The 21,553-nt window shown below is 51.5% G+C and overlaps 1 protein-coding gene across 3 annotated transcripts; it reads right to left on the bottom strand.

Moving 5' to 3' along the window:
- Positions 1 to 2,947: 2,947 nt before the first annotated feature.
- On the bottom strand, positions 2,948 to 11,830 carry BDKRB1 (bradykinin receptor B1). 3 transcript variants are annotated; one of them, XM_039884156.1, is made up of 3 exons: positions 11,413 to 11,830; positions 6,888 to 7,338; positions 2,948 to 4,499 (listed from the first exon to the last, which is right to left on the bottom strand). In XM_039884156.1, exons 2-3 carry the CDS (start codon positions 6,926 to 6,928, stop codon positions 3,437 to 3,439), a joined length of 1,104 nt encoding a protein of 367 aa, XP_039740090.1. In that variant the 5' UTR covers positions 6,929 to 7,338; positions 11,413 to 11,830; the 3' UTR covers positions 2,948 to 3,436. The 3 variants fall into 3 exon arrangements, with proteins under 3 accessions (XP_039740090.1, XP_039740091.1, XP_039740092.1); XM_039884157.1 differs by lacking the exon at positions 6,888 to 7,338 and having other exon boundaries at positions 11,413 to 11,825; XM_039884158.1 differs by lacking the exons at positions 6,888 to 7,338; positions 11,413 to 11,830 and adding an exon at positions 6,043 to 6,798.
- Positions 11,831 to 21,553: the final 9,723 nt, after the last annotated feature.

Here is a 21,553-nt window from a genome sequence, read left to right as displayed (position 1 = left end):
AAACTTTTTATTGGCTTCACAGAGAGAGCCTTTGCACTCTTTACTCAGTTTCCCCCAAGGGAAACACCTTGCGTGAGTGGAACAATTGACATTGGTATAATTTTTCAGATTTGGTGTAGATCGCATCGGTTTGACACACTCATTTCGATGCTATTTTGAGCCTCTTCCAGCGCATAGACTTCCCACCTGCTTCTCATCGAGCCCGTGACTCGTCTCCAGTGAACGAGAAACTGCCTGTGTCCATCGCAACACCTGGGAGTGTCCCCAGGCTGGGACACTCGGGGGGCTCAGGGCTCCTCAGGGTCTGTGATGGATGGGGTGATGGGTGTGGTGGGAAGGAGGTGGGTGGCCGTGGGCTCACGTGACAGGCACGAAGCTGGGAGTGGGTGGAAGAAGCAGATCCACATCTCTGCTTGGCCCTTCTCGACAGGAAGTGGGAACCCACGTGGGTGCCAGGGCCGGGGTGCCGGAAGGCCGTCTGTTGACTCCTTCCCCCATGCCAGGTGTTAGCCCTAAGAGGTGGGGCCCGGGCCTGGACCTGGGTCTGAAATCTCCAGCCGAGCACGTCGGTGGATCCGTGGGAACTCCAAGTATTCATGTTTCCCACAGCCTTATAACCAAGGCAGGCATTCCTCCCTGTGCAAATGAATGCCTGACTTTCCAACAGAAGGGCAGCAGGATCCTTACGACGTTTGCCACCCTCTCTCCTGCCGTGGGGCTGCGTGCCGTGCTGTGGTAAATGGAAGCGCATCCCATAAATCAGACTTACGAGACCGAGAGGAGAGCCGACCACTGACCTGCACGCCTGTGAGCACTGTCCTGATTTCTCAGACAACGCACTCTTCTAGAGTGCGGGATTGTTCTTTTGCAGCCCCTAGAAAGGGTTTTTGTAAGCCACAGGCCGAATGCAGGGGCTGAGACGGAGGGCATGTTCGGGTCAGTTCCCACAGAGCAGAGACCCGCATTCCTGTCTCCTTCCAGCGCGGTTCCCACTGCTCTTGCTACCTCCCTATGGGACCATCGCTCACTGGGTTTCTTCCCCAGGGGCTCAGACATTGCATTGGTGCTGGAGGAAAGTAAGCCCTGCGGCTCCTGCCCCTGCCCCTGGGGAGGGGGCCTGTCCTGCCTGCAGGGGTGTCGCTGCTCATTGCCAAAGAACCGGTGCCTGGCAGAGCCCCAGGAGGTCACCTCCGAGAGGACCGGGTTGTTTGCCTTGTCCCTTGCTGTGTTCTCAGTGCCTGCAACGGTGCTTGGCACAAAGTAGGTGCTCAATAAATATCAGCTGAACGGAGGAGGGCAGACTCAGGGTTGCTGGAACTTTCCAATGTTCAAAGGAAGCCTGAAGCCTGCGGAATTTGTATGTGGAATTTTAACATGGATAACCAGCTCAAAAACATTTTTTAAGCACCATGTGGTCAAAATTAAACACTGGATCCAGCTCGTTGACCTAACTCCAAGCTGCCTGAACTACTCTCTGCTCTCCAGGAATTCTATGGGGCTGACCAAAAGATTGTCACGGATGGCCTATGAGGGCCTGGTGGCCCAACCCCTGCCAGCCCCTCACACTCTATCAACAGGCTCCAGAAACACTGGCCTCCTTTCCATTTCCCGGACGAATCTGGGTCTTTGCTGCTGTCCCATGAGGACAGGCCCTTCCCACGCAGCACTAGAGGCTGCTCGCCCCCTCCCCCACCACTCCACGGAGGCCAGCCTTGGCAGCTGGCCCACCGGCTCTCTCCTCCCTCGGTCCTTCCAGGATCCTGTCTGCCTGCAGGGCCCCAGCGGACAGCCCGTTCCCCACCTTCCCGTTCCTTACCTGTCTCGTCTCCAGTGACTTTCTCCTTCCCTCTCTTCCAGCCATCCAATGCCATGGCCACACGTGGTCCTTGTCATCTCCTGGGATGGCTCCACCTCATTCTGACTCTGTGGCCACAGTCCCTATTTTTCTCGCTCTACCACCTAGGTGCCCTATTATACCTGTTTTCACACATTTCAATGTCACTCTGCTTCCCTCACCTCCTATGTTCATTTCCTTCCTTAATTCAGCTATTCCTTTTGGTCGGCCCAGTACCCTCAATGCCCTGAACTATGGCTGTCTATGTGGCAAAACCCCAGCCCTGGAGCAGTCCAGTACTCAGCCTTTTGGGGGCCTGCTGGCCACTGCTAGAGCAGCTGAGCATTTCACACTCCAAATTCGTGCCGTCCAGCCTCAGCTGGGCCCTCAGCGCCTGGAACACCCCCTCCTCCCCTCCATGGCCTTGACCATCATGGATGCCCCCACCATCTCCATTCACTTCAAACCTCAAACTCTTCCACGGCCGCCTCGTACTTCACCGTCCTTCTCCCTCCTAACCCCTGAACCCGCCTGCCTCTGGGTCTGGTGTGTTTCTTCTCTCCAGAACACTCCTTTTCAGCTTATATGTCCCTTCCTCCAGGAAGCCCTCTCTCACATCCCCTCCCTGGAACCGGGGCCGGATGCACCTTCTCTGCTCTCACCCTGATGGTGACACTCCCCTAATTCTTGTCCCTGTCGCACGAGCTCCTCGAAGGCAGACTTTCCGCCCCTGGTCGGGAGAAGAGCGCTGAGGCACTGGGACTTTGATAAATGCTCTTCGTGTGTTTCTGCCCGTGTGCCCCGGTCACGCCTCCCCCGGCCCTTCCCCGCCCTCTCCGCTCAGCTCATGGTTTGCTCCCCTCCTAACTTCCATCCTGGAAACCGTAGAGTAAACCCAAACCCATCCCCTTTCCCTCCGAATGATCATGAGGTTTCTCACTTCCTTTTTAAATACTATAAATTTTTAGATCTATGTACGTTCCTTGTGGATAGGATCTCTAGCTCTGTCTTCCTAGCAGTTAGCCTAGAAAATTTTGGACGGGCGAGCGGAAATGCAGCGAGAAACTTGTATTAGTTGCCTGTTGCTGCTGCAACAAATTACCACAGACTTGGTGACTTCGAACAGCACAGATTTATTATCTAATGTTTCTGGAGGCCGTACATCCAGAATCGGTCTCACTGGGCTGAAGTCAGGATGTCAGCAGGGCTGGCTCCTTCTAGAGGCTCCCAGGAGAATCCATTTCCTTGCCTTGGGCAGCCCCTAGAGGGCGCCAATGATCCTCGGCTTGCGGCTCCTTCCTCGAATCACCTCAACCTCTCGCTTCGGGTGTCATACTGCCTTCTCTGACTCTCACTCCTCTGTTTCTGGTTCCTCAGGACCTCTGTGATTACAAGGCCCATCCAGATAATCCAGGACCATCTTCGCATCTCAAAGTCTTTAGATGCATCTACAAAGTCCCCGTTGTCATAAAAACATTTACGGTCTGCAGGGACTACGTCCCGGTTATCCTGAGGGCCATCGTCAGCCGCCTACAATAGTATTATTATGTCAGAAATAAGTGATAAGGAAGCTAAGCTTCTTGGCTCACCGCTGTTTTAATTCTACCAGAAAAGTTGGAGGATTTCTTTCCTACGTGACGAGGATATTGGAGGGAGACTTCTAGGGATGCACTGTTTATAAAGTTCCCACACCTTGGTCCTGAAAAGCCGGCCCACAAAGACATAGATCACTGGATTCAGGCAGCTGTTGATGAAAGCGAAGAAGTTGGCCCACTGGAGGCCCAGGTCTGTGAGGTTCTCCCAGAAGCAACTTTGGATGACCCGCACCTCCAACAAGAATTCCAGAAAGGCAAAGAAGTGGTAGGGGGCCCAGCAGACCAGGAAGGCGGCCACGAGCGTGAGGATCAGCGCCGTGGTCTTGCCGTCTCTGGGGCCCCCGCAGCTCGTCCTCCTGACCTCCGTCCGCCCTCGCAGGGAGGCCAGGATGTGGTAGTTGAAGAAGACAATCGCGGCCAGCGGTAGGAGGAAACCCAGCACATTCAGCTCCACGATCCTCATGAAGTGCCAGGCCTCGTGGGGGAACAGCAGCACGCAGGCGGAGATGTTCAGTTCCGGGACGGCTTTGACCGCGCGGAGCACGAATGTGGGGACACTCAGGAGGCCCCCCAAGACCCAGATGAGCACGCAGGTGGCCTGGGCCAGCCGCCGCCGCCGCCGCCTCCGGCTGGCCATGGGGTACACCAGCACGCAGTAGCGGTCCTGGCTGATGGCCACCACCAGGAAGATGCTGACGAATAAATTGGCCTTTATGACCCCATTGACGGCGCGGCAGAGGAAGGCTCCGAAAGGCCACCTGAATTGGTTCCAGATGTTCTGTGCCCAGAAGGGCAAGCCCAAGACGAACACCAGATCCGAAGCCGCCAGGTTGGCCACGTAGATTTCTGCCACATTGAGACGCCGCCGGGGCAGCAGGAAGACGGACAGCACGAAGAGGTTCCCCAGCAGGCCGCAGAAGCAGACGGCCACGATGAACACCGGCAATGCCCTGTGCAGCAGGTCCCAGGCTTCCTGGGCGATGTCGCAGGACGTGGCATTCGGAGGTGAGAGCTGGCTCTGGTTGGAGGACTGGAACTCCAAGAGGGTCTGGGATGCCATCCACAGCGACCTGCAACGAACGGCAGGTAGCATTACACGGGAGGCCCATGGGCCAGATCCAGTTGGCCGCGGTTTGGGGAAACAGCATTTCCTGGGCACACGGCCACAACCATTGACTTAGATATCGGCTGCTTTGGTGTTACAGCAGCAGAGCTGTCCCCTTAGAGGGAAAGTCCTGGCATGAAGGAAAGGACCTGGGCTTTGAAACCTGAGTCCAAATCCTGGCACAACCACTTGCTGTGGGCCACTTAGACCCACTGACTTTTCTTCTTTTTCTTTTTGAAAATTGTAGCTAATCGTATCCCTTTTATGGAATCGTGGCAAAGACGGGATAGTATCTATGAAGTGCTTGGCATGGTTGCCTGGCATAGAGGAAGCACTCAGCAGTGCTTATTAGTCTTATTAACGATCATGTTATTATTTTTAACAGTTTAACAAACATTTATTGCATGATCTCTATGTACCAGGCACCATTCAAAGAGTTTTACGTTGAAGTATTTTCTCATTTAACCTTCCCAACAGCCCTGTAAAGTAGGACCATTGTCACTTCTATGTAACTCATAGAAAATGGATCACAGGGAGGCTGAGTCACTCGTCCATGGTCATACAGAGGGTCAGTTGCAAAGCCTGGATTCGGACCCAGGCAGCCCTACTCCAGAGCCGGTGCTTCTCTCTGTTCTATTATGCCCCACGTTTTGTCCCCACTTGGTAAATGCGTTCAGGCTCAAAAGTTAACGACTTGTCCAAGGAGACCTAGCTGGTGAGCGATGGCACCAGGCCGTGGACCTCAGTTTGCTCTGGCCCCAAAGTTCACACTCAAGGTCACACAGCTAGCCTTCCTCCTACGTGCCCGCGCTGTTTCAGTGAGAGATGGCCACAGCAGGAAGGAAACGGATCATGTCTCCCAGCCGTCTGTGATTCGTAGAGAGACAGGATCGCATCCTGTACTTGTGAATTTGGGGGTACCTGTCAGCAAAGGTGGCCATGGCCGACCCAGGGGACCCACACAATCCCATACACACAGTGAGCCACTGCCTGCCCTGTGGGATTTCTGGGGCTCCACACCTAAACATCCTTCCCCCACCCGGATAAGTTAATTTACACCAAGTGCTTAAAATGGCTCCTGACTCTTCATAAGCACTTGCTAAATGTTCACTATTCTTATTACTAGTGACGCTTGAGACTCCTTGGGCCGAGCAAAGCCTCACAGCACCAAGGCAAGATATTGTATGAGAGAACCAATCTCAGAAGACACTTTTTGGCTATGTGATCTTGGGCGAGTCACTTTATGTCTCAGAGCCTGGCTTTCCTCATCTGGGGAGGACGTGATGGCCTTCTATCTGCGACACTGTCACTCACACACTGCCGCCCGCACTGGGGTGTAACGCACAGGCTCCTCCATTCATTTATCCACTGAACAGGCATCTGCGAAGCACCTACTCTGTGCCATGTACTGCTCTAGGTGTTTGGGACACAGGAGAATCAAATAGGCAAATCCCCTGTCCTCCAGGTGCTTCTAGCCTAGTGGGAGGAGAGAGCCAGTAACAACAAACCTGCTGAGCAAACATGTTAGCAGGGGCGATGGTGAGACGTGATCAGGTTCTAGATATATTTTGAAGGTGGTACCACCATGATTTTCAGTGGGATCAGAAAGGAGGAATTGGGTGATGCCCAGATTTTTAGCCCGAGTGCTTGGAAATATGAAGTTGCCATCAACTGAAATGGAGATGGCAGAGTGAAGATGGAGCAGGTTTTTCCAGGTGAAGAGCAGAAGCTGACTTTTGGACGTGTTAAGGCTGAGGTGTCTGTTGGACGTCGAGTGGGGGTGTCCAGTGGGTGACTGGATATACGAGACCAGTGTTCAGAGCCCAGGTCTGAGATAATGGTACGTAATTGGGAGCTGTAATCATGTAGATCGTATTTAAAGCCACAGGACTGGGCGAAACCGCCAAGGGAGAGTGTAGGCAGAGAAGAGACAAGCTGCTGGGCTGCCAGTGGACAGGGCAGTGGGAAAGAGGGGAAATTGTGGGTTAGGTGGCTGTGAAGTGTCTGCGGCATTTAGCGTTCTGACTCAGAGCACGTGGGGCAGTGGGGTAGTCTTGTTTTTTAATTTATCGCAGGGCATAAATCCACAACTGTTTATTCTGTTATTTGGCAATACTTTAAAATTTTGCAATAAGCCCTTCTGGCAGCGAGGAGCTAAAAAAATGAATGTTTAATGAAAGTTCAAGTCTCAGACTCCTGTTTCTCAAAGAAGTCGATGGATGTATAAGTTGCACAAAATGTTTGTTGACATTTGCATGGCTGTGGCAGCTGAGCACGTGGAAAGACACAGAGCTGCTACTTGAGAAGTTAATAATTTTAAAAGATCACGCCCTCATACATCGATTTCACCCACATAGTGGCAGAGGATGCTGTTATTGTCGCTCTGCAAACCATGACTTTTCACTTAGATCAACTGACTGGCCTTAAAGTTAATTCAGATCCTTTTCAGTTCCAACTCATCATGTGCACATACGACGGTGGAAATGTTGGCTGAGTATGTGTCAGCTCCGGAGAAAAGGCACAGACAGCGAAATGTGCCAGTTTGGTACCAGTATCCTCAGATTCTTCAATCTGGAAAATCGGTCGATTCCAATCATGAGTCAAATCTTTCATCCAGTTCGTGGAATCGAAGCGAAGCCTTCACACATTCATTCTCCCGAAGTGAAACAGTAAGCCGACTTTTCGTGACTGCTATTCCAATTGCAGTTTCAATTGTTCACGTTGGAAATAAAGCTGCCGCGTTCTGTGATGGTACACACGCACGCTTTGGTGGGCATAGTGTCATAGTGACAACAGTGTTCTTACTAAAATAAGAGACCGAGTCACAGAAATGTGCTTCAAATAGGTCACGATGCACACGATTTGTAATTGCATATAAGTAAGTTTCAATAGTCTACCAATTGAAACGGAGGTCGTAGTTGAAAAGATTTACAAAGTTTAAAAACATAGTTAATGAACTACAAACTCTTTATGAGAAGTTGATGAATTTGAAAAAAACCCCCCAACTTTAACATGAGTTTTCTTTCTCGGCTGCCTATCAGTGGATTGAGTCTAAGAGCCCGAAAATGTTATTAAACTCTTTGTTACAGAAAATCTCTAAATTGCTGAATTTTGTTCCAAATCAATTGGAAATGTTTAATCAAGGTTTGGAACAACAGCTGGAGCACCAAAACATCAACTTTTAAAGCTTTTAGCGGATTATAATTATTGAAAACAAAGCTTTTTGTAGAAAATAATTAAAATCGTTTTGCTGAAAGAGCAAGAAAGGAAATGATCAAATTAAGTGTTAAGAGCTCAGATTGGAACACGAGATTGAATTTTCAAATTCTATGGTAAAATTTCATCATGAGCTTTAGAATATTTTAATTTGTAGGGAGAATTTTTTTAATTGGATAAATTCATATTCTGTACAGAAAAGAGATAAAATTGAGAAAGTCTATGATTTGCGGCATCTAAACTGACAAAACATTCAAAAATGATAAATAGCTTCAACTTATTTAAAGAGTTTAATCTAGTATGAATATTTATTAAAGAAAGAAACTCTGAACTGAGGCATAGAGGCAGCACCTGTGAACATATCTGGGCTGAAATATTTACATAATTCCAAATGCAAAGAACTGGACTTTCAAATGGCCTCAGAGCTCAATCAGGTACCTCAGCTCCTGCAGAAAGAACATTTTCTTTCTTTCTTTTTAAAAATATATATATTTTTTATTTTCGGATTACAACTAATATCCTATTAGTTGAACGTTTTCTTAATTAAATATATCTGGTCCAAGAGAAGGTCCATCGAAGGTGTTAATTTAAATTTATTAACCATAAAATTTGAGGAAAAAGATTTCAGCAATTATATAAAACAATTGAAAATAATAAGGTCACGCTGAAAGGAAAATGAATTCTTCGGGAGAATGCCAGTGACATCAGAGTCAGGCACCAGCCTAAGAAACTAAGTGTGGCACCTGGGTGTGTACCAAGGACAATTATTTCGCTTCTGTTATTTTTCAATGTTCGGTTAATCAACATAGAGAAAAGGTTGTATTTTGCTTTAATATATGTGGGTGTGTATATATTTTTAAAGACGTAATTTTTTTTTGAAAACAATTTTTTGACCAAAACTACTCCATAACTCCGGCAGAAGAATATAGATGGAGTGGCTTTAACATGGAGCCAGGGGAGGCCGCCTTGCATGTCCTAAGCTTCAAACTTTTCGAATGTTAAAACCGGGCAAAATAACCTTTGGGCTGGGCCTAAAGCAACCTCATGCCCCAAAGAAACGTTTGCAAAGATAACAAGAAAGCAGATATTTTGACTACCAAACTGCTGGCTACGGGACTGAAAATTAAAAACATTCTTTAGAATAAACGTCACTATGTTACGTAATCTGCAGTAGTATCGATGCAATTGTTCCCCTTCAAATTCTCATAAATACCCATTGCCTTCGTGCAGAGGAACAAACTGAGGTAAGAAAAAGTAAAAACGACCTGCCCAAGTTCGTGTGGCAATGAGCCAGGCCGTTTGTCCACGGCCTTTCTTCCCGGCCCAGCGCAGAGTCCTGGCCTCTTTGACCTATAATGCTGTGACTATAAAGAGAGTGGGCCTGGAGTCGGGGACCCTGGGCTTGGGTCCCGGAGTCACCAACTGTGATTCCGGGGAGGTCAAGTAACGTCTCTGAGCCTCGGTTTCCTCCTCCGTAAAGCAGGAAATATGGCGGCTGTGGCAAAGAGTTGTCATGAGGCTGGAAAGAGATCCTGCAGGTGAAATGCCTCGTAGGTCGTAGAGCATCGAATCCAAGGCTTTAAGGACGACCGCCACCACCACAAGGATGACAATGACTGAGCAGTGGTGATGATGATACCGTGTCCTGGTCCCTCTGAGGGGACACAACCTCTCCTCCACGTGGGACGTGAGATTGGGAAGCACTGTGAGACCCTTCTCTGCTCTTCCTGGGCCACGGAACAGTCCAGGGAGGACCTGGGACCCAGCTCACTAGGAAGCTAAGGCACGGAATTCTGGAGGCTGGGTTCCCAGCGGGCCTGGCGCTTGGCCGTGGGATTCTCATTTGTCTCCGGCCCTGGAGCTTTAACAGCCAGGAGTCTGAGCAGGGGCTGGAAGAGGGGAGGCTGAGCTCATCCACGCACATGGCCTCCTTTGCTTCCCTCCCTTTCCTTGTCCAGGTATCCTTGGACATGCCAGGGGGCGGGGGTGGGGTTGGTCCACATCCCCTCTGAAGTGTGGGTGCCTGGGCAGGAAAGGACAGCTCTCAGGGTCGGTGGAGGGGGCCTGGCTCCTGTGTCATCCTGAGAGACCACAGGTCAGTGAGAAGCAGGCGCTGCCCAGGCACCACCAGACCAAGAGATGGGCCATGGGATTGGGGTACGGGGCTGAAAGATCAGCAGAATGATGGCCCCCAAACACATCTATGTTCTAGTCCCTAGGACCTGTAAATATGTCATCTTACATGGCAAAAGGAACTCTGTGGATTTGATTCAGTTAGGATCATGAGACAGGGAGGTAGGTGATCCTGGATTATGGAAGTGAACTTAATGTCGCCAGGAACGAAGGTGGTTTAATTTCTAAGTGAAAGAGGAAGGCAGGAGGGTCAGAGTCAGAGAGAGATTAGAGGATCCTACGCCACGGGCTTTGCAGATGCAGGAAGAGGCCACGAGCCAAGGAACATGGCAGCCTCTGGAAGCTCAAAAAAGCAAGAAATAGATTCTCCCCTAAACCCTGCAGAGGAAACACAACTCTGCCAATGCCAGTGCCACCGATTTTGGATTTCTGACCTCCAGAACTGTAAGATAATAAATTCGTGCCATTTTAAGCCACTAAGTTTGTGCTAATTTGTCACAGCAGCCACAAGAAACGAATATAGTGGGCAAGGCTTCGTCCTGCCTAGGAAATCAGGGACTGCCGCCTATGCCACTGGCAGAGACCTCTGACCTCGGCTGGATTGGGTGGCAGATGCTGCCCTGCATCCCACAGGACCCGCTGTGCCTACTCCAGCTGGACTTATTCATAAAGTGGTTTTCCTTACCAGCTGCTGCCTGTGTTTATACAAAGTTGGCCAGAGAGGAGACATCGTCCTTCACTGGTTCTTATTTTAGCTCCAATATTTGCCTGGCACATAGGAGGTGCTCAATAAACAGCAGCTATTGCTATCAGTAATAATATTCGATCCTATTTGAAAAACTCAGTGATGACATTGGGCAAGTCCTTTAGAGAAGACAATTCTGTAATTTCTATGTGATATTTCTGAGTTCTTCACATTTTTAACACTGGCATGTGAGACTCAGGAGATAATGTGACCTTCTTCAATAAATTAGCCCTTTCCAAATTAATTCCAGTGTCAACAGTGAGGTGATGATAAAGGCATTTGAAATACAGACACGGATATCAACGAATGTCCACCCGGCCACATAATAACATGTTATTTTCAAGCCACAGATAACCCAAGCAGTAGCTGGCCTTAGGAAATCTTGTACGTGATTCTGGGGGGGACCACTTTGATTTTCACAAATCAGAATCTGTAGATTGTAACTGGCCAGAATCCACGCATAGCTCTGTGGCTGTATTCAACGTCTAACGCGTGTCATACGAGCTGGATAAAGAGCTGCTGGAATCTTCACGAGCTGTTCCAAACCCTCTCTCCTCCCTCTCTTCTGGCAAAAACAACGAAAACCCAAAGCAGGGAACACAAGCCTCTTAAATCAGTTTAAAATTCCGTTATTAAAAAACCACACTTCCAGAAAGCAGAAAACTCTGCCAATATTTAGTCGTAAAAGGAAGAACTTTTTTTTCCATTTTTGCTTTTTAAGGAGACACGGCTCATCCTCTTACGTGACACTTGTATCAGAAAAAAACGATGGTCGTTTACTTACTCAGAGAGAAAAAGAAGGCGCTCACAGCTTCAGCAGGGTGTTCTGACGGCGAGAGTGGCTTTTGGAGGTGTTTTCTGTTCTGGGAAGTGCTGTGAAATGTGGCACCTTAACTTACATAACCTCCGCTCCGATGATGTCATCAGAGGGGTTGTCTAAAAAGTGAGTCTTTCCGCTGGAGGAAGCAAGCTGTGGTTCTGAAAGGAAAGCTTTGGGGTTGGCGAGAGGTTGTTCGGCCACCGTCTTCCTCCTCACCTCGGTGACATCTGGGGAGGCCCGCCAGCCCGCCCAAGACGGGTCCACTGGCCAACATGCCCTCAAAACACATTTTGGCACAGAGAATATAGTCAATAATATTGTAGCAATTCTGTACGGTACTGGCCTCATCGGGGAACCACTTCGCAAGATACATAAATGTCTCATTGCTCCGTCGTACACCTGAGACTGATATAATATTGTAATATTGTATGTCAACTATAACTGAAAAAAATTTTTTTAACTTAAAAAAAAAAAAGATTTAACAACAAAAAAATAAGAAACACTCCACGCCACATTTAGGCATCACTGAGTCCCCACGAGCACTGGCGGACATCGAGCCGTGACTTTGCCCGTTGGCAGTGGGGTCCCGACGGCTTGCGGTTCCGTAGCAGCTTTCGTGGGAGCTGACTCGAACACCCCCTTCTGAACTTCGGTCATGAAGGGTACATGGCCAAGAATCCGTCAGTGAGGACCCGTTAAACAAACAGAGAGCCAGGGAACATCTGACTCATGCGACGGCCGGAGCTGAGTAAGATCAGAGGTACTTTTCCCTGATCCTCCCTGGCAGTTCTCAGGCCGTGTGGGACCTCGGCCTGCATATATCAAGGTGAACTCCCCGAGACCTCGCTCCCAGACGGAGAGACGTTTCTGGCTTTCTCTGGGTGGGGGGCCTCGAGGTCCTCGCCCTGAATCCCGCTTACCTTCTATCTTTGCTCCTACGCATGACAAGATTTCAAGCCCCCTCCGTACATGCGAGAGAGCGCATGTCTCTACACCAGGCTTCCGGAGAAAACGATGCCCCGAATCTCAGGCCCTCCGGCCGCCCCGCACCCTAGTCCTGCTTTTTGGGTGCTCCATTCACACCCCCTGGTGTCACCACAAACGTTAACACATGCGGAGCAGAAAATGTCCCCTTTTGTCTTTAGAATCTGGCCTCATTGTGTTTCCCTTTTCTGTGACTCAATGCCTCAAATTGCATATTTCAGTTTTCTAGCAGTTTTTTCTTGTTCCTGACATCTTAAAATTGTAGAAGCAGGAAAAAAAATAAATAACCCTTCAAGACTCAGTAGCAGATGTGCAATTTAAAGAGGAAGCTGGAATTTATCTTTGGGGGAGGTCGCTTCAAACCAGGAGAGGTCTGGGACTTTTTTAGTCACACAGATGTTAGGTGAGAAGCCTGCCGTCGTTTTGGGGGAGGATTTTAACCAGAGAGAGTTTCCAAATCCCAGGCCTTCCTAGTTAGTGCCGCAGAGCCGAGTCTCAATGGTCAGCCGGACACCTGCCCCTGCCCTCTGCAGAAAGTGGCTGGTTGGCTTTTCTCCCTTCGGTGTGGGTTTGCCCAGCCTGTTGGTAGAGGACTTCCCGCCCAGCACGCATTCACTCCCGGGAGAGCCCAAGGCCAGCTGTGCCGGGAGGTGGAGTGCTGGGCCCGCTGCTCCGTTTGCCCCCTGGGGAGGGCAGATTGAGGAGAAGCAGAGTGAGTGAGGCAGGCCCACGTGGCCGGGACCACCGGTGCCCCCCATGCCACTGGCCATGGCTGAGTAAGCCGGGCTTCGGGAAATGACGCCGTGGCAGCCTTGCCAAGGCCGTGGGGGCCCCAGCCAGTGGGAGGATCGGAAAACGATGGGATGATTAAGAAAATGGATATTCCCACTGCTGCTCAGCGGAACGGGAAATGGGAAGCAGACCTCGGGCCAGGGGAGTCTGCGTTCTGGGGGCTGAGGGCAGAGCGAGGGAACCCTGAGTCTAGGAAGGGACAGCAGACCCCCGAGACGTGGAGAAGATGCGAGGAGGCCGAGGGAGAAGGGAGTGTCCAGTGGGGACCGCATTCGATGAGCGCCTTGGGCCCTGGGGACTTGGGGGAAAGCATGGGAGGAGGACGCAACAGCACGGAGACAATTATAAGGTGCAAGGGGCCCCTGGGGGAGGCCCCGGGGCTGCCGTTCAGAAACAGAGGCCGGCATGGCCCGCTGGGTGGGACAGGCCAACTCCTCCCTGACCGTCCCTGGTCCCTGGTGCTAACGCAGGGGGCTCTGGGCAGCTGGATCTCCCCAGGCAGGCGTGGACCCGGACTGTGCTCGATGAGTATTCAGGAAAAGGTGGGCTGGAATTTGAGGAACTGGGGACACATGGGGCAGAGTCCCACAGCGACGTACAGAGTCCCTTTCCTCTTCTCCAGCTGCCCCTCTCCTTTCTAGCCGCATCCAGCAGGATGCTCAAGGCGGAAGACTCTAGAATATTTCATCCAGCACATCCTGCAAATAACATCGGACGCTAACCATCTTCTGGACTCTCGCTAGTCCTTGCCGCGCGTGGCGTCTGCCACGGTCTCCACCTGTGGCTGCAGGGAAGGACCGGAGGGGGGCGGCTTCACCGGGATCACAGGCAGTATTCCCGGGTGGCCCAGCGTGTACCCTGTGCCCCTATTCAAAGCTTCCTGCCTATCTAAGGTCCCAGACACTCACTCAGCCAGGAAGTCAGCGACCGAGAGCTCCCAACCTATCTCCTCGCTTACCGATTTTCTTCCTTCAGTCTATCCTTGAGCTAGATCAACGTTCCAGAAGCTCTTGGGTGTCGTCACTTCACAGGAACAATCCTTTGGAATTCACAGACTCCTCCTAGGTCCTGCCGTAATACCCGGAGCCAGGCTTCACTCTGGTCTTCCGCTCATGGGCTCTGAGCGCATCTGGCTGTGCCTTCTTGTGTTTGCTAGAAACGGCCTCCCCGTTTCTGTCCCCTGCTTACTGCCCGCCCACCCATCATGCGAGTCCCACTGGGACCCTCTGCTCCTCCATGAGCGCGGGTCTGAGTGTTCGTCCTTCTGTCCTGCGAACGTGTAGGGAGGACCTGTGTGGTGCCAGGTGAGTGCCGGGTGCCGGGGCCAGAGGAGGAGGCGCAGTGTCCACCCTCGGCGCTGCTCATGCTCTAGTTGGACGAGGCAGGTGAGCAAGCAGACGTTTGCAGCCAAGTGTGCAAACTCCACCGTACAGAGTATGCGCCGTGCCCCATGAAAGGGGCGGGAATGCGTAGGGTGAGGGCAAGGTGCCAAGATGTAAGGGGGGTAAAAATAAAATCCTAAAGGCAGGTTTAACGAAGCACAAACGCCTGCGAGTCCACAGGATTACAGGTGCCGACTTGAGTGTGTCTTGGGCATTCAGGCAGCTGCGGGCGCTGCCCTGACCTGAGTCGGTGGCCACTTAGACTAAAGAGAAGGGCTCTGGTCACTGGCCACTCAGCAGAAAAAGTGCCAGGGGTTCCACAGATCAGGAGACAGTAAAAACTCCATGTAAAACTCTGTCTCCATGTTAGCCTTGCTTTGGGAGAGGAAGGCTTTCTCACCTGGGCAGCGGGGCTCAGCAGACCCTCCTCTTAGGGGAGTAGTGAGAACCCCATGAGCGAACAAGCCCGGGGCGTGGCACACACTTACAACCCTCTCCGGGCAGTCCCAGGAAGGGACCTGTAACAGATGGTCGCCTGCATTCCTGTGTTCTGAAGCCTAAGTCAGACCACGCGTCCTTGCTCGAAGCCCTCCACGGCACCTGACTCAGGACAAGAAAACACTCAGATCTGACCGTGGCCGCAAGGACGCACGCCCGGCCCTGCTGCCTCCCTGAGCATCCCTCTCACCTTCCCCGCTGCTCCCCTGGCCTCCTTGCTCTGTTCTGAACATGCCGGGTCCTGTCCCACCTCAGGGCCTTTGCACTGGCCACCCCGCTGCCTGGAACACCCTTCCTACAGAGAGCCACATGCTTGCTGCCTTGGCTCCTCCTGGTCCCCACAAACCCCCCTTATCAGACAGCCCTTCCCTGAATAACCGCGCGGCCCCAGCGGGCTCTGGCGTTCAGCGTGGCCCGCAGCATCACCCGGATGCACTCGCTCGTTTAATTTCCACTTCCTGCCTCCGCACCAGAACCTGAGCTCACGGGGCAAGGGGCGTGTCTCTTCTGATTCAAGTCAGATTCCCAGCCCTTCATCAGGGCTGACACACTCGGTAGATAATGGTTGAATTAATTCATAACCCGATTTATTTACATATAAGAATATCAATAGTTTGTCTTGATATCAACACACAGGACCCGAACTTTTTGTGGGTGCCAGGTCCTGTGTGCTCTCTTGTTGGGGGGAGGGACAGGGATGAACGAAGCCCTCTGTAGTCCCGTCTTCCTCTCGAGGAGCTTGGGGTCTGGCTGGGGACACAGACAGGCAGACATACAGCGACTATCGTGCTGGAATGAGAAGTGGCACCTTAGTGCCACGGCTCTGTCTGAGCAGGGAGAACAAAAGGATTAGATTCTGCTAAGAATTCACGGTACCAGAATATTTGAACTGGGTTTTGAGAGATGAATAGGAGTTCAAAAGCAAGCCGAGAAACCATCGTAGGTGGACGGGCCAGGGTGCGTGCTGCAGACACACACACATGCAAGTGTGTTGTGGAAAGAGGCCCAGTCGGAACTCGCAATCAGACAGCCCGGGTCCAAGCCCTCGTCCCCGCTCATGTGTTCCTCCTATGAGCCCCGCTCAGCCCGGCCCTTGGCAGGCCCCGCACAGGGTGTCCCCAAAGGCCGTCGGCTTGGCGCAGGAAAGAGAATCAAACAGTTTCAGCCCAAAGCGAGGAGTTCTCTGAGGGCCCTGGGGACCGAGACAGGGAGGTCCCGCCTCTGAGGTAGCCAGGGAGAGAGCCGGGGGCACAGGCCATCCCGGGACCGCTCCGACCCTCGGTTCCCTCACCTGGGAGCGGGCCCTGCCTTCTCTGAGAGCTGGCGTGAAAAGCAAATAAATGTGTGGAAAACATCAATCTCGTGTCATACAGAGGTTTGCGGGACAAGATGGATACGTGTGTGGATATAACTTTCCCCAGTTTTACGGTCTTTCTCTGTATAATCTGCCAAAAAGTGCCATATGGAAAACCTCTTCATTTTTCAGTCAGCCTAAATGCCGAACTAGCCCATGTGTCCAGCTAAAAATGGGGGCGTGGAACAAAATTAGTTTTCCTTAGAAACCAGTAGTGTACAGATGGAGCCGGTGCCATGGGCATTTACCTTTAACACGAATCACGTTGCTCCCGGGATCAGGCGTGCTTCTGTGAGCCGTGAAATATGCTCTGATTATTTACAACTGTACAAGCAAAGCACACACTCCCGAGTGCACACATTTAATACAGTATCGACTATTTGCATTTACAGGGCCACTGAGAATGCTGAAGATAATTTTCACCTTTTCTTAAAGACTTGGGGTCACCCTTGACTGTCCCAAGCCCTCGTGGAGGCTACAGACATGTGACAGGGTCAGACAATCAAACAGAGAAAACCACATATAAATGTAATTGTGGCGAGTTCTATGAAGAAACAGAGCAGGTGTGAGGATTCGCACTCAGGGCCCGGAGGCAGATGGAACATCTGGAGTGTGAGAAGGAGCTAATCGTAGAGTAGGAGCGGAACGCAGACAGGGAAGAGCGTGAGCAAAGGTCCTGAGGCTGCCAGAGCTTGGGCATGCTGAGGACCTGAGAAAGGGACGGGAGAAGCAGGTGGGGGGAGGGGGCAGGAGGTGGGGGGAGGAATGCGGGGGGGGGGTGCGGGCAGCTGGAGAAGTGGCGGGGTGGGGCAGCTCCAGCCCAGGAGGCAGGAGGGCAGCTGAAGCAGTCTGGTGTTCTGGTGTTTTCTAGGTCCAGTGGCACTGCAGGCTGCAGGAGGCCTAAGGGGCAGTTCCTGTGAAAGCAAAGGGACAGTCTCAGCTGCAGGGCAGTCTTAGGAGAGGCCCAGGCCGACCTGTAAATATTCTCCTGTGGGGGGACCCTTCGAAGCTGTCTGGGTTGGAGACAAGAGGGCGGGGCGCCCCTCCTTCCTTCAGTCATCGGATACAGATGCCCTTGCAAGGGACGTGACCTTGGATGAAGCAGAGCTCCCAGCTGAGCGCCGTCCACCAGCAGCTGGGGCGGTAAGGCCTTCATTCCTGGAGGAGCGTCTGGGCAGCGCATCGCTGCACCCACCGGAAATGGGGAGCCACCAAAGATCACCCTAAGTCTTGTGCGGCAAGAGGATTGGAAGAGTTCAAGCCCGGGGGAGGAGATGGAGACGGAATGAATTGAGATGTCCTCTGGACGCAGAGCCAGGAGTGCCCGTTGTGCGTGCCACGCGGGAAGAGGGGGGCAGGGAGGAACCGGAGTGTTCTAGGCTTCCTTCGTCCCCAGCACCCGGGCCATAGCTGAGAAGGGAAGATGGAAAGGGACTAGGTCTCTTAAGGAGAGGATCAGAAAGGCTGGGTCTGCACTTACATTGGCGAGCGTGTGAAATTCCTAGATGGGGTTCTCTAGTAGGCATTTGGATCAGAGAAGATTCTTCAGAGTTGTTGGCCTAGAAGTGTGTTAGTCAGGGTTCTCCAGAGAAACAGAACCGATAGGATATCTACCTATCTCTACTATCTATCATCTATCTATCACCTATCTATCATTTATTATCTATCTATCTATCTATCTATCTATCTATATCTACCTATCTCTACTATCTATCATCTATCTATCACCTATCTATCATTTATTATCTATCTATCTATCTATCTATCTATCTATCTATCTATCTATCTATCTATCATCTATCATCTATCTATCTCTACTTATCTCTATATCCATTTCTATCTCTATCTTTATCTCTATCTCTACCTCATTTATATCTGTCTATATACCTATCTACCTGTCAGATACCTATTTCAAGGAATTGGCTCATGTGACTATGGGGGCTGACAGGTCCAAAATCTGTAGAGCAGGTTGGAAACTCAGTCAGGGGTTGATAGAACAGTTTCCTTCTTCTTCTCCAGGAAAACTCAGTTTTGGCTCTTCAGGCCTTTCAAGTGATTGGATGAAGCTCGCTCACATTATCCATGGTGACTCAGGTGATCGTAGATGCTCACCACATCTACAAAAGACCTTCACAGCAACACCTAGATTTCTGTTTGATTAAATAACTGGGAACTGGAGCCCAGCCAAATTGACACATGCGACTAAACATCACAGATGGTAAGAGTTATGCTCCTGGCTGGGATTCGTCAGAGGGACCACATAGAGACACGAGAAGAGAGTTTAGTACAGAAGACTGAGGAACTTCAACATGTCAACTTCGGGCAGAGAAGGAGGTGCTGGGCAAGGAGGTCATGGAGATGCAGCCAGTGAAAAACAGGTCTGCGCCAACCAAGTCCGGGAGACTCCGAGTTACACAAAGCACAGCGGAGCAGGCCTCTTTCCTGCAGGACTTCTCAGAGCCTTTAATGTGTGTCTGTACAAGGTGCAGCCCGCGAGGCAGATGCAGTGGTTGCGTCTCACCATTTGGGAGCCCTTGTTTCTTTACTTTCTTTTTTTAAAAAAAAAATTTTTTTTGAGAAACTTTAAGAAACTCTACAAAGTAAATAATAACACCAAAATAGCTTAAAAATTGGAAGGTGAGATCTAGAAGAAAATGATGTCAGGATTGATTTGAAGAGAAAGAAATTGGGCAACTAATGGGGTTGGGGTGCTGATGGGAGATCCCCAGTTCTCGGAATAAGCCGTTCTGTTCCATGATAGAGCATGAGGATGAGGGGTCACATGACCCTAAAAGGTCATGCCATGGTCAGGATGTCTCATTGCTTTATCTTCCGCCAGGTGGACAGGTAATGTTTAGAAAAAAACTGATTCCAAAGTTAGGCCCAGGTCCTTATGGTCTTGTCTGGAAGTCACAGTGGTCTGGTCTGGGCCACGGAGCCACGTCACCAGGATGTAAATTCCAGCTCCATAACCATGAACTTGGGCCATTTGCTATACCATCTCGTGGAGCCTCGGTTTCCTAATCTGTAAAGTGGGCCTCCTCTCGGAGTCGAGGCGACGCGATGATGAAGCTGACCCTCGGTCAGCAGCCAGTGACAGTGGTGGTGTCAGCACAAGGAGTGGCTGCATAGCTGTCCCCCGTGTTGGCCAGGATCTGAGGGGGAATCAGGCGGACACTGCTGGCCCACTGAGTGGGCCGTGCGAGTGACTCAGCGTGGAGGAAGGCGTCTGGAGGAGCCTTGGAGCCCCGTCTTGAGCTCTCTATAAACAACCTCCCACATAGGTGGGCTGTTGCCCAGGCTGTCTGGCAGCCAGGAGCTGGCCCCTATGGCCACTGCTTAACCTCGTCTGACACTCCCTGATTCAGCCCAGCCTTTGAGCTTGAGGGAGGAGGAGAGAAACTGGGCAGCCCCGGTCCCAAGTCAGCAGAGACAGGCTGTTTAACCCAGAACCACCGGGCCTTGGCGCACACTCGGGGGGCTGACGCGGCCCCTAGCATGCTACATGGGCTTCAGAAAGGCCTCAGCACCCTCCTTTTGAAACAAATCTCTACAATTCTGTAAGTTGGTGCATTCTATCCTTTCTTAGGAAGTCTTCTATCACCAACTAGTATCTCTAGTTCTCAGGGGACCTGAAAAAGCACCCGAGTCACTCTTCCCCTTGTTGGGGGAAAGGAAGCGCTGTGTGTGGACGGTGAGGGGTGATCTCGAAGTCGCATGTGCGCTGAAAACTGAAAACACCTGGCTCCATCCCCCGGGGCCGCCATATCAAAGTACTGAGGACACGGTGGCTTAAGACAGCAGATGTTTATCCTCTCATAGTTCGGGACCCCAGAGGTCCAAACTCAAGGTGTGGGCAGGGCCGGCTCCCCCAAAGGCTCTGAGAGGGAATCTCCTCCATGCCTCTGTCCTGGCTTCTGGTGGCTCCGGGCATCGCCCAGTCTCTGCGTCCTGTGTCTCTGTGTGTCCTCTCCTCTTCTTAAAAGGACCCCAGTCATTGGACTTAGCGCCCACCTCATCCAGTAGGACCTCATCTTAACTTTACTTCTGCAAAGACCCTATTCGTAAATAAGGAACCACCTTCTGAGGTACCATGTGGGTGGTGGTGGTCGGGGGGGAACACCTTTATCCCACCTAATTTTCACGATTCCTGGATCCTCATTTTATAGGCAAAACACCAGCTACTGGGAGAAGTTAACTGACCTCGTCCAAGTTCCCGCCGCCAGGAAGCAGCAGAGCTGGGAGGTAAAACAGGAACCTGGCTCCCAGCCCAGGGCTGCCCCTGCCCTTCAGAGTTCACAAAGCCCCCTCTCCGGAGTCGTTAGCTCTGGGTGAGCGAGGCGAACTGACTGTATCATCTGCCCATTTTACAGATGAAGAAACCGAGGCCAGAGGCGAGGGATGGGGGGCAGGGTGAGTAAAGTGGTTGACTGAGATCACGTGGTAAGTGACATGGCAGGGACTCAAGGCCTGGTCCCCAAAGTCTTCCCCGAACAGTTAAATATTATATCTCAGTATAAGGTAGGTGTGAGAAGCCAGACCCCGAAAGACACACATTGTCCGATGCCATCTGTAATGAAACGCCCAGAATAGGCATATGTAGAGGCAGAAAGGTTAGTGGCTACCAGAGACCGGGGCGTGGGGAGGAACGAGCAGTGACCGCTGAGGGCTGTGGGATTTCGTTCTGGGGTGATGCATGTGTTCTGGAAGTATGCAGCAGTGATGGCCGCACAGCTCTGTGAATACGCTAAAAGCCCCCGGAATGGATGGACTGCGTGGCATGTGAATTTTATCTCAATGAAGTGGTTATTTACAAAAACGTCAGAGTAAGGTGTCACCCAGAGGCGGTTCTTCAGGAAGCAGGCACTGGGGGTGCCTGGGAAGTGCAAAGTGCGCTCGCTGGAGCAGAAACAGCCCAGGCTCAGGCAGGAAGGCACCTCCAGGGCTTCCTCCGTGACAGGATTCCCATCCCTCTGTCGAGGCTCGGACTCACCCAGAAGAGGCAGGCTTCCAGAATGCCCTTCCGAGGAGAGGAGCCGTGTGGCCTTCGCTACTCCCCACCCCGCACGGGGGCCTCCGTTTCACCCACAAACCG

The sequence above is a fragment of the Pteropus medius genome, unplaced genomic scaffold (genome assembly GCF_902729225.1).
Source record: "Pteropus medius unplaced genomic scaffold, Ma_sr-lr_union100, whole genome shotgun sequence".
Taxonomy (NCBI): Eukaryota; Metazoa; Chordata; class Mammalia; order Chiroptera; family Pteropodidae; genus Pteropus; species Pteropus medius.
This window is presented reverse-complemented; position numbering and strand designations above follow the sequence as displayed.